At 55.5% G+C, this 16,937-nt stretch overlaps 1 protein-coding gene across 1 annotated transcript; it reads right to left on the reverse strand.

Moving 5' to 3' along the window:
* Positions 1-10,004: 10,004 nt before the first annotated feature.
* Positions 10,005-16,046, reverse strand: HSD17B7 (hydroxysteroid 17-beta dehydrogenase 7). The gene is made up of 9 exons (XM_038144824.1): positions 16,010-16,046; positions 15,705-15,908; positions 15,525-15,617; positions 14,565-14,679; positions 13,907-14,101; positions 13,028-13,132; positions 11,935-11,991; positions 11,320-11,418; positions 10,005-10,948 (listed from the first exon to the last, which is right to left on the reverse strand). Exons 1-9 carry the CDS (start codon positions 16,042-16,044, stop codon positions 10,853-10,855), a joined length of 999 nt encoding a protein of 332 aa, XP_038000752.1. The 5' UTR covers positions 16,045-16,046; the 3' UTR covers positions 10,005-10,852.
* Between the last annotated feature and the right edge of the window lie 891 nt (positions 16,047-16,937).

Below are 16,937 nucleotides of genomic sequence, written 5' to 3' on the forward strand. Positions count from 1 at the left end.
AACCTGGAAGATCCCTAGCACCACATGGATGGGACACATCATCTTCCTTCTTATCTGGCCCAGAGGTGAGCAAGGTGAGCCACAGGCAGGCTGATCCTTGCATGCTCCTGAGCTGCAATGTGCTGGAGCTCTTCCCAGAATCTGTGCCCTCAGCTCCTGTGGCTTTTGGTCCCATGGCCTCGGGTGTCAGCACCACATCCTGCTGAGAGAGACCAAAGCCTCGGGAGGCAGGTGGTGTTGGTATTCCCACGCTGGATTCTGCGAGGCACTGTGCCTACCAGAAGGCACAGATAGAGAGAGGCTGGTGGAATAAGTCCCCACGGAGCCGTGCCCGCTGCCAGCAGCAGCCGGGGCTCCCGAAGGCAACGCTTCTGCAGCTGCCAAGGAGGCGGGTGAGTGTGCGAAGCCAGAGGTGGACTCAGCAGCTCCACTCACCTGACACAGCTTGTGGTTGGGATGGCAGGAGGCCACACAGCCTGGCAGGGGCCGCAGCCATCCGTGGCAGCGCCTCGTGCAACAGCTCCACCGCACAGGTTTGCCACGGCTGCCCAGGGTGGGGGAAGCTCCCTCCTACGTCCATCCGCTGAAGGAGGAAGTCCATCCTGGGGAGTGAATTCACCTGGCAGGAAGACTCGTGACGTGACCCTGAGCTGCACAGCAATTTGAGAGGTTTCCCTACTGACTTCAGCAGTGAGGTTTTTGTTTACGTCTGTGAGTTAAATGATACCTGGGTGAGCAGGCACATGCTCCAGAAGCCATTCCGGGGCTGTCCACGGGAGCAGGAGGCACAACTGCCCCAAGCCTGACCCTTCAGCATTCCTCTGTCAGAGCACCTGCGCAGGGGGAGGAGGCCAGTCCAAACCAGAACAAAAAAATGTATTTAAAAATACATCCTAAAACCAGTTATGACAGAACTTTCCAAGGACGGTTTTTGAAACCAGGAGCAGGCCAGGTGAGTTGCACTGTGTCAGGAGGGTTAGCTGGCTGGGAGGAGCCCCACACTTCCTAGACAGGTCTGTTCCATCCGTAAGAGCTCATGAGAGCAGCTTAAGGCTGGGTTTAGGAGAGCTTGCACTAAGCTGAGCTGCACAGGCGCCGATTACAAAGCTCAGGACAGATTACTGCAGTGTGAGCAAAGTGGGACTTCATACAAGTTCTGCCTTATAGCGATATTATGCTGAAATTCCTGGCTTCCTGTTCCCATTCACCTAACAGTGGCAGATGCTGGGGTCTGACATTTTCCCACCGGTGTAAAAGACTTTTAGGATCCACCTGGGCTTTCCTACACATCAAGGGATTCTGTCCCGTGCCGGCACTGGTACCTACAGAGTGCCATGGAAACCCCTGCTCCATGGCTACCCCATGCATGGCACAGCCAGGAAAACAGCTCTGGCTATGACTCCTGGTTTGAACAGCACAGAAGATGACAAAGAAATCCAGTGGGTAAATATAAGGGTGTGTCCATAGCTCTGAGCGTACCCAGCACCTTCAGTGATGCAGCTGTTCCATCCAGCCTCCCTGAGATGCCAGTTGATTGTACCCATTCCCACTTCACACTGTAATTAACCCTGGCCCCTGTCACCCAGGCAAGGTTCTGCCTTGCTGTGTTTCAAAATACAAACTTCCTTGAGCACACACATCCCATTCCATCGGGCACGTGCCCTCTCTGCCGCGTGGGGCTGCGCAAGACGGTCCCTGGGTTTTGAAGCCCTTAGCCAACACCAGTGCCCTGCCTCACAGCACGCTGCCAGCACACCCACGCGCTGCCAGGCTGCTCCATCAGTTTGGGGAGGATCAGCACGTCCACACATCCCTCTGCACATCCCACCCTTCGGCAGGAAGCTGTGACGGGAAGGGTGTGCAGAGGACTCACCGCTGGCACGTGCCGTGCCCAGGCAGTGCCCGTGTGTGCCCTGCTGCCCGTGGCACGGCGGCTGCCCCAGCACCATTGGCACATTGCACAGCTGCACTGGCACTGGCACAGGCACCACCAGCAGCACCTGACTTACCAACAAGCCCTGGTTTACCATGCTGCTGCACAGGGACAGCGATCTCTCCACGCAGCCCTGACTGGAGCACCCTGCCCTGCCCACACACCTTCCCCCTGCCCTGGAACCCCTCCACACTCCCCTGCCTCCTTGCTGGCCTCAGAGCAGCCCTGCCAAGACAGGCAGAGGGGACAAGAAGGGCCCTCAAGGGGAAGCAGGGGCTTGTGGTAGCCATAGGACTGCTCAGGAACAAAGCAAGGAAGCGAAACCTTCTGTTTCAGTCTCTCAGACAGAAAACCCCACTAGAAGTTTTTTGGGAAATCTCCAACGTGGAAGACAGAAGTGAGGCTCCGAGGACTGGTTGGCTTCAATTCTTTTGGCTCCAGGGAAACCAGCCTGGCTGAGCCACATGACTCCCAGCCGTGCGGGTACCCACCTTGGGATGTTCCCCTTGTTATTACCCTGCTCTGCTCCCTCCTGAGCTGAACCATGCACCCGAGAGAGGGGGCTGTGCAGGGAGACCCGGGCAGAGCCTGCGCACCCCAGCCACCCCTGCAGAGGCTGCTGGAGGTCAGCATTCAGCCCTGCTGGCAAAGTGAGCACGGGCCAGGTCCAGGGCAGCCTGCCCTGCTCCAAGCAGCACTTCTGAGGTGTCCAGGCCACCACGGTTGGACCCACGGCTCACACAGTAGAGCTCTGATAAACATTGGGAAAGCTGACCTTTGTCCTGCAGCAATCAAATCCCTGATGAACACCTCCCTGAGGGATGCATGGGCAGAAGAAAACAATGGAGAGAAAACAGGGATTAGCAAGTCCCGATAAAAACATGACCTCCCTCTGACAGCAGCCTGTGTCACAACTGGCAGTATTGACAGGTCCCTGGGGAATGAATGAGCTCAGCGCCTCAGGCAGGGAGCTGCGAGCATCAGCCTGAGCAGCAGCATTCAGGGAAGGTGGTTGATCCAGTGGGATGTGCTGGGACAGGTTTCTCCAGCAGACATCACATACCAGCAGCACCTGCCCCTGAGGTGCCCTGGGCAGCACATCCGGGGATGGCACCAGTGCCAGCGTCACCAGACTTGCCCACCATCCCCTGGGGGTCCAGCTCATGTCCCAAGGAGGATGGTGAAGGGCCTGGAGGTGATGCCATGAAAGGAGCAGGAAGGTCACTTTGCTTGAAGAGGAGACTGAGGGGAGACCTCATAGCAGTCTACAGCTTCCTCACAAGGGGAAGCAGAAGGGCACCAACCTCTTCTCTCTGGTGACCAGTAATAGAACCTGAGGGAGCAGCAAGGAGCTGTGTCCAGCAAGGCTTAGGTTGGATATTCATAGAAGGTTCTTCACCCAGAGAGTGGTCAGGTGTTGGAACAGGCTCTCCAGGGAAGTAAGTGGTCATCCCTGCCAGAGTTTCAGAAGTGTTTGGACAATGCTCTCAGGCACATGCTGTGATTCTTGGGGTGTCCTGTGCAGGGCCAGGAGTTGTGCTTTGGTGATCCTTGTAGGTCCCTTCCAACTCTATGATTCTGTGGAACCTGTTCCAACATGCTCTCTGCCCTGGGATACCAACAGCAGATCACAGATCACTCTGCCATGGTCAGTGCCCACACCTCACTGAAGATCCTGGGGGCTTTTAGGGGCCCAAGAGGTGTTGGAGAGGACACCTTCATCCCACCAGCTTCTACCACCACCACCTTGGCTTCATGCTCCCCCTTCTCCCCTATATCCTTGCCAACTCTGCTGCTCTGCACCCCAACAGTGTTGTCCTTGGGTTTGGGAAAAGAGACGAGAGCAGAAGCTGGACCCAGCTCCCAAACTGCACAGAAAATAACCGTACCCATGAGGAAGGCAACATTTCCTGCAGGAATGTCCTGCCCTTGCTGTCCCTCCTCATTAAACACTGTGCCTGCAACACCAGGAGCACCGGAAGGGCTTTGTGGGTGATGGAAATGCCAAAGGCCATCTCCACGTGGGTGGGAGGAAGCCACTCATGCTCATGAAGCTGGGGTGGCTGCAGCCAGCTAGAGCGGCCTGCTGGGCTGTCCTGCTGCTGGCTGATTCACTGGCCCCATGCCTGGGGCTCAGAAAGGCAAAGCTTCAGTCCCAGCAGGACTTCTGGTCCCCCTGCATATGGCAGAGTGGTTCCCCAAAGCCCCTCTTTGGGACAGGGTATATGCCAGAGCACCCACCCCGTGCAGAGCAGGGAGCTCCATCATGGGAGCCCCCATGGCTGAGCACTGGCGTGCTACACTAGCCCCACACACTGTCCTTCTTGGAGACGGCTCACCCTACAGCAGAAGTCTGGTTAAGAGGATGGACCTCTTCCCTCAGGTGCCCAAGACCAGCACATAAAAACCCTGGATACAGAACCCTCACAGCTCAGGGCATGAGAGGAGAGCGGGAGAATGGCCAGCACCATGAGGCCCTGCAGAGGACCAAGAGGCAGCTTATTAATGCTTGGTCTATTCCTGCCCCAGGAGGGACATCCTTGACCCGGGACTGCCAAAGCCCATGGCAGCAGGGGCTGTAAGAAAACACCTGCAGATGTGACCCACTGCCTGCGTACAGAGCCGTGGCCAAGCTGCCAACTGCTCCTGCCATTCCAGCTTCTCTGACCCTGTTCCAGTGCTCCCAGCCTAAACATGAGGCAACGTGCCTGCAATGGGCTCCTCTCCCTCACATCACTGACCTTGCCCTCTGCCACTGCCTGGCAGCCAGCCCAGGGCCCAGAGGAGGAGCCATCCTCACAGCTGGCCTCCAGCCCTTCTGTTCTCTGACACTTCTGCCGTCACATGCACTGAGTCTGCCTCCCACAGCGTTCTGCCTGCTCCCATCTGCAGAGCCCAGACCCGAGTGACAGCACATTCCCCTCTGTCAGGGCTCACCCCCGGATTGGGGCGACCCCGAAAGATGGAAAAGTCTCTCCTCCAACCCGTGCCTTCAAAGAAAGACTCAGTAGTCTTCGGTCGTCCTGTCTCAAGGTTGTTTATTGTTGGTTATCTAAAAGATTATCTTCCTGAGCTGCTGTGGCCCGTTCAGCAGGTCAGACAAAGGCACACTGCCCTCCCAGGAGGCTGGTGCCATCTTTTATATCACACATTACGTACTACATGTTTATACCTTTTCCCCAATGCCTACTATCTATATTGAATGGTGACTTTCTACTCTAAACCAATCTGTGAGTGCCAACATCACCAAAGACATGGAGGCTAGGAAGGAGAAAGAAGGAGGACAGGGCACACCCAAATCCCTCCATCTTAGAACTCCTGACCCCCATGTACAAAACTTAGACCCCTGCGTACAAGGCTTAAACCCCCCTGTACAGCACTCAAAAACCCTTCCTTTCACTTCGTGACTACTGCTACTGCAATACCTAAACTTTTGTGACTTCTTGTTCTTCCTGCAAGGCTGGTAAATTGTTCCATGGGTCAGATTCAAAGCCACAGGGGTCTCTGGCTGCATGCTAGGGTCTCAGATGCTTCTGACCTGGGTCCAGAACATCCGAGAATGTCTGAGGGACATTCTGGGTTCTGACATCCCTCCAGACAAGAATGCCTATCATGAGCTGGGCACAGCAGGAAAAGCCTTAGTCAACCCAAGAGCTGCCCGAAGCCAAGGAAGCCAGGACCTGCTGAGAGGCATCCAAGGAATTCAAGGCAGGGATGTGATGCAACCCTCCTGAACCCCGAGCTGTGGCAGCTGCTGCCAGGCAGAGTGAGGATCTGCTCTGCTTTGAGGGGTGTTAGTGGCCACCAACAAACCCCTGGCACCTGGAGGCCATGCTCACACACCCCAGGGCTCTACAGGCCAGCCAGGACAGAGCAGCATCCCTACAGCCTTCACACACTGCTGCTTGGGAGTGACTTGGAAGCACTGCAGCCAGTTTGGCTTCTGCTGGCTCGCCAAGAATGAGCCGCCTTCTGCTCAGATGACAAAGAGGTGAACTAGCGCTGCAGCTGCCATGTGCTGCCCAGAGAGGCGCCAGCCGCGGTGACTCATGGAGCTTCCAAGGGACACAGCTCCCACGAAGCCCAGCTGAGCTGACCAAAGCTTCTGCTGAGGCAGACAGAAACACAGAGAAGGCCTAGTCTGGAGCTGTGCCTCCATGGTACACCATCTTTGTCTTTGGTAGCTTCTCCTTCACCAAAGAGGGTCCTACACACACGTTCAGCATCTGTGCTGCCTTGCACAGCCTGACGAGCCCAGGCTGGGTACCCAGCCACACCCTTGTTTGCTGGGCTTGAGGCAGCTTGAAGGGAGCAATGAATGCACAGTGAGCAGCTCAGCTGCTCTGCCTCGAGGTGATTGTCACCTGCCTGCCCTGGCGTCTCCCCTGCTAGCACTTTGGTTTGACACAAACTCTTGCATCTGCAGAGGGGTTCTGGCAGGGCAGCCTTTCCAGGCCCCTCTCACTGAGCACTGGTGCCAAAATTGTTAATTACAGCATCACAGCCTCTCCAAGCTCTGCTCCTGCACAGGAGCATCGACTGATGAGCTCAACAAGGAATTTACCACTCGTTCTGATTCTCCTCACAAGTTGTTCCTCAGCTCGCCTGCCAGTTCCCTTTCTGATTTCTCCTCTGAGCACAGCTCCATCTTTCAAAGCAGTGCTGACAATCTTCCCCGACTCTAGAGGCAGTCTTGGCTCTACAGTTCTCCCATTCTCAGCAAAACCCACTCAGATCCAGGTCCCTCTTGTCTCTTCCCTGCCAGCCAGACAGGTCACGCTGCTGCAACCCTCTCAGAGGGGCTTCTGCTCCCTGTTTCTCACGCAGCTCTTCAGAGCTATGTGTCTCCTCTCCCCACTCTGGGCAGCTCCCAAGATTTTCAACATCATAGCTGCCATCCACTAAGCCTGGATCTTTCCAAACAGCCTGGCTACATTACATCCACCTGTATACAGGGACATGCCAGTCCTTGCTGTTCCCTTCCATTCCATTCCCTTCCCCTCCTGGAGAGGCAAAGGTCACCCAGCCACGGGATTTCAGCTCTGACATACCGATCTCAAGCTTTCTCCTTCCTTGGCCAGGGCTCAGCTCCCACCCACCCTCCTGTTATCCGTGCCCTACATAGCTGAAAGCCGGTTGGGCTGAAAAGCAGTGGAGAACTCAGGCTGGGTTTGGAGCAAGGCAATGTGTTTGCTCGCAAAGGTGACAAGCCAGTGGCTCGGGATGAGGCACAGCTGTGAGATATCAGATCACACAGCTGATTGTGCAGAGTTTCACACAGAGCAACCATGAGTTTTCACACTGAAGACCTGCCCTGGAGGGTCTCTGGAAAGCTCCACGTCCAAGGATCACAAAGAGCAAGCTCCTGTGTTAGCAGTGATTCATGGCTGCCACTGCCAGCTCTTCCCTATCCCAGCTGGAATTTCTCACCACCCTGCACCACAGGGCCCTGTGCTCCAGGCAGAACCTGTTTTCATTGCACAGAGGAGTTGGGTCCAGCTGAAAGGGGATTAAGCTCCATGCACAGGCACCTGCTGGCCAGGAGCAGAGTGTGAGGAGCCATCCTGCCCCAGACTGGCACATCCACAGCAAGGGCCAGTTCTTCCCACAGCCAGCTGGGGGGTGGAGAGCCAAACCTTGGGAGCAGCCAACACCTGAGCCACCCTTTGGGAAGTCTCTGTTTCAGGGATCCAGGTCCCACCTGTGCTTTCAGGACAAAAGACAATATGTGGGAGGTGGTTATGGTTCCCAGCCCACGAAACACTCCCCTCCTTTGGCTGCAAAGACATCCAGCTTCTCACCACATGGAGCAGAAGGGCAGAGAGCGAGGCTGAGCACAGCCAAGTCTTTTTCTACAGAAAGGCATGAAAAATGATGCCTGGGGTCACAAAAGCAGGCAGGAGCCCCTGCAGAGAAGCAGGGACCTGTGACGAGGGCTGCAGAGCAGTGGAGCACCTCCTCCCACTGAAGAGCATTCCTCTGGAGACACCTGGGCTGGCTGTGCCTCTCCAGCCCTGTGCAGCACCAAATTTGTGGGAAATCACAAGTGTATCCCATCTTTCCACTCTCCAGAGCTCAGCTTGTGCTTTAGCACTTTTTGTTCCTTCTTTGTGTCACTCTCAGGAAGCTGAGCTCGAGGTCTCCAGAGGCCACTTTGCACCCACACCAAGGACAACCACGGGCAGCAGCTGATCCCTCACTGCTCCTGAATGCCCCACATGCAGCTCCCAGGATGGAACACACATCTCAGTGCACCAAGAGCCAGCAAGGGGAAGCTGAACCACGCAGCAGGCTGAGCTCACAGCAGGACAGAAAAAACACGCCTTCTCTAACCCTGAGCTGCAAATCCCCAAGGGAGAGCTACAGAGAGCTTTTAAGACGAACCAGAAACAAATTCATAGCTTTAGTGACACCAGTGTCACGGATAGAGACTGGTCACACATCCTCTCCCCTCATCAGCCACTGCATGCTCCACAGGCAAAAAGCACTTGTCCCATCCCATCCCTGCTTCTCCTGTTAAATGTCTAACTTCATCATACAGGCACACTTGAGATAAAACCTAAAAGGTCCCACCTCTTGTCATCAACCTCTGCCCATCCAAGAAATCTTCCCCTTTTTTTCCAAGCTTTAAGAAAAAAAAAAAATCCCAACAGAACCACCAAACCCATATATTAGAAAACGTTTATTTTCCTTAAGTATGCCAGATTATGCAAAGCTGCCTCTTCTCAGCTCTCCAGCCCTCACTGCATTCAAATCCTGAGCCTGGTAAGAGCTGTGCTGCCAGCTGGCACAGGCCAGTTCAGGTGATCAGCCTGACCCTCCCATTCCCCACTAGGCTGCACTCAGCTCAGAAGCATTGTGTCAGACTGTTTTGAGTAACACTTGCTATTTCGTTTATCTCAGCCCAGAGAGAAAAGGAGGCAAGGATAACAAATGACTGAGCACCTCTGCATTTGGGGTAGGGGGGAACCCTAAAGGTGGAGGTGGTGAGTGTTACCTGCTACAGCCCAGGGCAGAAGCACAGCAAAGCTCAAGGTACTCATCTAAAACCAACCAAGGCAGCGTGCTTCGTCTCCTCCACAACAAGGAGCTACTGCAGGATGCTGTGGGGAAGAGAACCAGCCACTGACTCTCCCTGTGGAGAGGGGAAGGCACCCCAGCAGAAACAGAGGGTTTTGGTCCCAGGGTGTTTTAGGACACAGCTGAACAAAGCCACAAAATCCAGATCTGGTGCTGGGCCCAGTTTATTGCATTTAAATAAACACCCACATAAGCACAGCCCAATCTGCTTCACAGCTCCAGCCACAGCTGAGGGAAGCACCACCCCACAATGGCCAGCTCCTCATTCTGTCCTACTGCCAGGCCAGAACCCAGTACATTCCTACCCACAGCACTGCTGCTGGGCTCTTCACACAAGGCTGAGCTGGGAGGGTCTCCTCAGCCCCAACTCAAGACTGAGACCCCTCTGCTGCCAGTACCACCCCGCTGCCAGTAGCCCTCTGCTCAACACCAGTGGACGACAGGAAGAAGTTAAAAAATGAAAGCAACTCTTTAAATCTGCATCCCTGCAAACCAACTCCACGAAGAGCCTGGATTCTCTTGGCTGCCATCTCTTCAGGTTTCCTAGCAGAGCCCTGAGCCTCTGTGTGGGCACCCTGGCAGGAGGCACCAGCCAGGGCATGCAGCACAACCCACCTGTGACAGCACCTGAGCCCAGCCAGCCCCAGGGAGGAGCCTGGCTCCCCTGCCAGGCAGCTTTAAACCACTCATTATGTGACACAGCAGGGTGAGCAAGCACCAGAGACATCTCCAGAGATATCTCCCAAGAGCCTAGGGCTGGGAAATAGTCTCAGGCTTCCCACAGGTGCTCAGCACACAAAACCACACGGAGGACTTCAGAAATCACTCATGTCTTTCCTTGACTAACAGCTCTTCCATGGCAGAGAGACTCCACACTTCCCAGGTATGCACAGATTTGCAGCACAAGGCAACAAATTAAATTTCCTTCCAAGCCTCCAAAGCCAAAAGTAGATGGATATTGGAGTAAAAACACCACTGCATCAAGGGCAACTCAGTTTCAGTCATTTATTCATTACAGCGCTTGGTGGCAGGTACTTGGTGAAGGTCTCCAGATAAACAACAGGAAGAATGGTTGGTACAAGAGATTTATATAAAAAGAGTTAAATAGATAAAACAACATGGTAACCTCTCACTCTTGCTCTAAACAGAGCAGACTGGCCCTGAGTCCAGGTTAACATCATCCTTTCAAGCCAGTCATGGTTAAAACCCTCAAGTGCCCGTACCCAGGGGACAGCAAGGCATCTGTCCTCACAGTTGAGGCAAGTGTGTGCTTCTCAGGCCAGCTCTTCAGGAGCTTGGTTTCAGCTGCTGGGCAGACCCTGCCTGCCAGTAAGGGTCAATCTTGTTGAGCAGGCCTGGAGAGCCAGCCCCAGCTTTGGTGTCCAAGTGTAAGGGCAGCTCTGCTGAAGGAGAGCCTTCAAGTACATCAGGATCAGCCACAGGGGATGTGTTTGAGCCATCTACAAACACCAGCAGAGCCAGACTGCTGCCTTTACTTCCCTGAGCCAGATGGAAACCACGGGTTCTGAGGCTGCTCCTGAACCACACACAGTTCAGTCACGCTTCTGCAAGACATCGCTTTGCAACTGTGTTAAGACAGACTCTGCCTACTCGAGGTCTCCAGTTTCATGCCAAAAGAAAAATCCCATTGCAAAAGGTCTAAGTATTTCTCTTCAGTTTTCACACTTCCATTTTCAGGAACTGTTCACCTTCTGTCGAGAAGGAAGATTGTGTCTGAAGGTGTGTGCCTGCAGAACAGCTGGCAACACAGGTAGCACCAGAATGAAGAAACCCCAGGTTACTGATACAAGACTCTCACCCCACTGAGACTAGCTTTACTTAATCTAAGAGATCATGGTATTTCTCCAGAGTCTGCTCCTCCAGTTCCAACAGCTTCTGGTAAAGTTTCTCGGCAGTGTCTTCATCCACATCCATCTGGAAGGCAGGGAAACAGCACTGTGAGACCATCACCTTGGTGGCAGCCAGTGCAGACACCGAGGGCAGCTCTGGGGATAAGCAGGGGGCATTTCCAGGGCATAAGCCAGAACATATTCTGGGGAAGTATCATTACACACTTAACCTGCTCTGATCATCACTTCCATTGTCCTCCAGACTCCAGCCTAAGCCAGGAGTTACTCTAGGAAACACTGCAGGTAACCCCACATCCCTCCCTGCTACTTAGCATTCAACAAGCATCTTCCTTCCACTCCAGGCACAGGACACCCTTGGCACCAGCCCTCCCATACAAAGCAGATGGCAGACCCCCAGCCAAGCCCCCTGCAGCAGGAAGCTCCCTCTGCACTGACCTTTCGAGGCTCCACATAGCATCTCCCCAGTCCAGAAGTACAGCTGTGGTATTTGACAAGAGAATCCAAGTACTCTGGCTTCTGTTTGAACAGCCACACCTGGGAAGAACAACACAAAGATGTACAAGCCCAGCACACACTGTCCCAGCCATGCCTGTGGGACCTGACTGCCAGCAGACACAGGAGAAGACACCACAGGTGCTCCCACCAAGCAGGGGAAATGTGATATGTGAAGTTCTGAGCTGGCTCCCTTCAGATGTGACCGACCTGAGCCAAGAGTAATGGAGGTTTCTGCTAAAGCAGTTCAGCATGGCTGAACTTGCTCCCACTGTGCTTGATACACCCCATCCCCTGTGCTGCACATCATTCTCCCTGGGCAGGATGTTTTCCCAAAAACATTTATTTTATGGGTACTGGATGAAGGCCACAGAGCTCCATGGGGCTGATCAGCCCTGGGGACAGCTGGCTCCCCATCCTCCCTGCTGTGTGCTATTTGGGGGTCAAACACAGCTCCCGGCCACCAGCCTTGCTGAGAGGCTCTTTGCTCAAGCCACAAGACCCCAGAAGAGCTACTCAGAAGGAAGCAATGTTAAAATCAAGTTGGGAACTACTTACGTGAGCTTCTGCTCCATTATACGGTGTCAGAGTGTAAGTTTTGGCAAAAAATCGGATCTGAGGGGAAAAGAAGGACATGGCAGAACTTGTACTGGGGCCCAAGGTTTGGCAGCAAGCCCCGAGCAGCCCAAACACTGCAGATAGTCTATCAGAAGTACAAATGCTTCTCAAACTGGGCAATAGGTGACACTGCACACTGACTAAGGCATCCCTTTATCACCACAAACTGCTTTCTGGAGCCCCCCAGCAAGTGCCACTCCACAGTCCCACACAGAGCTCACCCCAAGGCAGGAGCAACAGGCCACACACACCTTGCAGGTGCCTCTTCTGGGAGGGTCTCAAGGGCAGCAATGGCAGGAGGCAGAGGGGATCTGCAGGACTGCCAGCTTTGAGGACAACTGAGAAGGCACTGGCTCTCTGCTGCCAGGAGAAACGTGATCCCACAGGATCAGCTGCTGCAACTGGGGCAGCTTAAGAGGAAAGGCCACTCTTGCAGCAAGAGCACCAAGGCTCAGAACAGGCAGCCTTCAGGGGCAGAACTGCAGCGAACCTGGAAAGCTGAAGGCCAGAGGGAGAAAGGCAAGGAAACTTCTGGGGAAGCAGCGGGGGAGGCAATAGAGAGCAGGAAGCTTTGCTTTCCATAGGGTTGGACAGAAAAAAAACAAACAACACTGCCTTCTAGAGGAATGGAAAGAACAGCACTGGAAAACAGGCTGTTCTAGAAATGAACAGCATCTCAAAGCACAGGGGCCAACTTGGGGCCACATCCCGAGCTCTGCTGCCAGCAAGCTAATGGTGTTTCACAATCCCAAACAGAACTGGCAAACCTTCCAAGGGGAGCCCTGACAAACACTGCTGTAGCTGAAGGGCTGGACCCTGCTCCTCTGCAGTGTCCAGCACCAAACCTCCAAACTCAGCTTGGAAACTGGGGCCCCAAGATGAGAAGGGAAAGGTTTACAGAGGGTCCAGCCTGCCCAGCCCAACAGAAGGAAGAAATCTGTACCAACACAGGCAGCAAGGAGCCAGAAGCGTGCTGTACATCACTTGCAGTGAAGTGTGTCACAGCCCAAAACCAGCCAGGACATCCACTCACCAACCACATGATGGGCATTAGCAGCTTCCACAGGAAAACAGGCAAAATTCTGTATGTCATGTTGGACATAACGAGCCCAGGACAAACAACACTGGAATACAGACCCTGCAGAGAGGAAACCAAGTCAGCGTGCAATTACACCACAGTTCAAAGAACGGGTCATGCTCCTTCCCTCCCAGTACTCCCGAGCCAGAGAGGGTGTGTACAGACATCAGACAGTGATACTCAGTGATACAGAGCAGAGAGCAATTAGATGTAGTGATTTTTAAGAGGTCCAAATTGGAAAGGTTTGTGTTAGATTCATGCCCATTACAAAACCCCAGGGTAGAAAATGCAGCCTCCTGGTGCAATCTCCATGCAGCTCAGCAGCCACAGCAGATATCCCACAAATTACAGCCCATCTGACTAAAGACCACCTCTTCTTTAATACATAAGAGTTCAGCCTTTTGAGACTAAACCATTTTCCCCAGAAGTGTTACAGAATGGCACAACCACAGCTGCTGGACCAGGGCTGCAGCTGCCAGCAGAACCCATCAATCCCCCAGGACAGGGACAGCTGAAAAAAACAGAGGCTCTTTGCTCTTTAACACCAATTCTGATCTAAAGAGAAGAGCTTGCAAGGCAAGAACCACTCCCCAAATCTCCCGCTTTGCCAGATTCTGGAGTCCTTGCCAGAAAAACTTCCCAATCTCCCTGGCAGATTCTCTACCCCCCACACCACCAGTTCAACCTCAGCCACGTTTAGTTCTTACCTGGGCACTAAGGAATGCATGGGATTGCTATCCTCGAATGAATGCAACTAGGTAACAACAATGTCATGCTAATTACAAACAGCAGCAGCTCATTAGGTTTCTGCAGCAACACAAACCCCATCATCACCTGGTCATTAAATTTCCTGTTCAGGACCACACTTGTCAAGTCAGTAGCATATTTGGAGGAACTGTATGATTCCTGTCCCTTGGCATGCTGATAGTCAGAGAGGCTGAAGGCAGACTCCCTGGCATTGCTGGAGGAGGTCCAGATGAGTCGTGAGGGCTTCTCATTGCCGCAGAGTAGAGACTGAAGCTGACGAACCTGGAAAAAGAATCGCTAATGTATTTAACACAGCAGTTTCCCAGTCTTAGGGGTTGACTTCACAGCACCTAAGGCTGTGAGCTTCCCTCAGCTTCCTCAGCCAGCTTTTCCTAGACTAGCCAAAAGCAGACACTTGTAGGAGCAGCTGTCACTCTGCTGGACAGCTCAGTTGAGCAGCTCAGAATTTAATTCAGCCAAGCCTTAGTATTTATCCTGGATGGAGAACTACATATGATTGACTTCTGTCTGCTGGCTCACTAGAGTAACCTCAAAATTATATTAAATCTTGCAACAAAAGTCACCACTTATTGCTACTTAAACAAATGTCAAGGCCTTTGTCCTGTCATTCTTTATCTGTCAGGCTGCAGCCTCCCTCAGCATCTGAACCTGTGAGATCTGTACTGCCCAGACCCATCCCTACCCACATCAAACATCAGACTGAGGGTTCAATACGAAGCCTCACCAGCATGAAGTGTCCAAAGAGGTTGGTAGCAAAGACCTCCTGAAGCCCATCTCCATTCAGCCTGTCCGTCTGGGTCATGATGCCTTCCGCAGTGGTCAGCATGTGGAGCACCTTCCTGGAAGCCAAGAACAGGAGTTAGTGAGGAACACTGCCAGGGCAATCCACCACTTCCCCACTTCAGCCCTTCTACAGCAGCCCTCACCTCACGGGCTCCGCACAGCTTCACCTTCAAGGGCAACATTAAATCATGAAAAAAAATAGATGGGAAGGGTCTAGAGAGTATCCCAAGCCCTTTATTTGTAAGTGCCTCAATACTGACTAGACCAGAGAAGACTTGTCCCTTCCTCCACTTTTCCGTGGCAAAGTACTGTTAAAAACACCTTCACTCACCACCGCTCAGATTGCTGAAGCAAGCTTCAGCATCGAGCCAAGGCCTCAGGCCATGCCTAATGCAGGCAAGGAAAGCAGTGCGGCACTCAACAGCCCAACAGGTCTGTCAGAGTCGCACGAGTCACCGTGCGCCTCAGCTCAGCCTCCCCGTGCTGCCTACGGATCAGCGACGCTCACACCAACCATCAGCTCCACAAAACACTGCGATCCACGGCTTTGAACAGCGACAGAAACCTATGCTGGCATCACAACAGCAGCGAGGAGACCCAGGGTTCAACAGAGCAGCATTTCCCGTGCAGGGGCAGGCGCTGCAGGCTGTGGGTGCCCTCCCCGTGCACCCAGAGCAGAAGTGGCACTGGGTGCCTCGGACCACCCCAGCACGGCACTCGGCCGACTGGGGTGACAAACCCACGCCACACGAGAGAGCGCATCCCCCAGGGACGCGCTCTCCCTCACACCAGGGAGGGTGCCAGGCTGCCCAGCTCGGGAGCCAAGGGCACATCCCGGCGATGCCAGCACCCCGTGCTTCCCACAGGCGGGGGGGCTGCAACCCCCAGCAGCATCTCCTACCCGGTCAGGAGGCCGTGCCAGAGAGCCTTGAAGTTCACGTGCGGGTTGGGCATGATGCCGGCGTTGAGGTAGACAAAGTCCAGGCGCTGGAACCTGCGTGGGGAAGAGCACAGCGGTGGGGGCCGCGGCGGTCAGAGCAGCGCGGAGGGGCGCGGCGGGGACGGGGGGCACACCGCATACCTGCAGCGGAGCTCACGGGCGGCCCGCAGGATGGAGGCCAGGTTACCCAGGTCCACCTCCACGGTGGACACCTGGGCGGCGGGGTAGCTGGCCAGGATGAGGTCCCGCGTGGCTTCGCTCTTCTGCTCGTTGCGGCAGGCGATGCACAGGTGAATGCGGCCATCCTCCTCCAGCAGCCGCTGGCACAGCGCCAGCCCCACACCGCTGCAACGGGACGGTGTCAGAGAGAGCCCGGCCGAGCCCAGCCTGGCCCGGCCGAGCCCGGTCCCTCCCGCCCCGCCGCCCCGGGCCCGCCGCGCCCTCACCCGCTCGCCCCGGTCACCAGCACCACACGCTCCATCGCTGCCCCGCGCCCGCCGCCCCCGCCCTATAAGCGCCGCGCGCGCCCGGCCCCGCCCCGCCCGGCCCCGCAGCCAATCGGCGGGCGGCAGGGGGGCGGGGCCCGCGCCGCCGGTGGCGTGATGGTGAGCCGAGCGCGGGGGGCGGGGCCACCGGCGGCGCGCGCCGTGGTCACGCCCCCTAGGGACACGCCCCGGGGTGTAGGACACGCCCACAGAGTGTTGGCTCCGCCCATTCCGTGCAGGGCCCGCCCCCTCCGCGGAAGCTTTGGGTGTCCTCCCTTCCCTTCCCTTCCCTTCCCTTCCCTTCCCTTCCCTTCCCTTCCCTTCCCTTCCCTTCCCCGGAGCCCGTTGTGCCCCGCTCTGCTCAGCCCAGCCGCCCTTTGCCACCGAGGAAGGCAGAAATGCCCAGCAGGAATGCCCGGCAGGAATGCCCGGCAGGAATGCCCAGCAGGAATGGCCGGCAGGTCGCCGTTCCCCGGTGCCGCCGTGGCGGGGAGGTCCGGTAGCGCAGGGCTCTCCGGGAGCCCCCCGGGGCAGCCGTGCTCCTGGCGGGGTCCCAGCTGGAGCGGGGCATGGACACGCCGGACCCCCCAGCCATGCCGATGGCGCAGTGCCCGGGCCCTGGGAGCTGCAGGTGTGCCCCCCTGCCCCAGAGCTCCCAGCCTGCCGAGGCACGGCTGCGATGGGCCACAAGGCACCCTGAGCACGGAGAGGCGATCCGAGGAGACGGGCCGGTTCCATGGCACGAACAAAGCCCGTCCTCGTCTGGACGCGCTCAGCAGGGATGAGACATCCTGTGTCGCAGCCAGGAGGAGCACGCGGAGAGCAGGCAGCGTCTCTGCGGGGCGCAGCCCGCCATCCCTGCCCTCCCCTCTCCCTGACCCACGGACCT

This window comes from Motacilla alba, chromosome 8 (genome assembly GCF_015832195.1).
Source record: "Motacilla alba alba isolate MOTALB_02 chromosome 8, Motacilla_alba_V1.0_pri, whole genome shotgun sequence".
Taxonomy (NCBI): domain Eukaryota; kingdom Metazoa; phylum Chordata; class Aves; order Passeriformes; family Motacillidae; genus Motacilla; species Motacilla alba.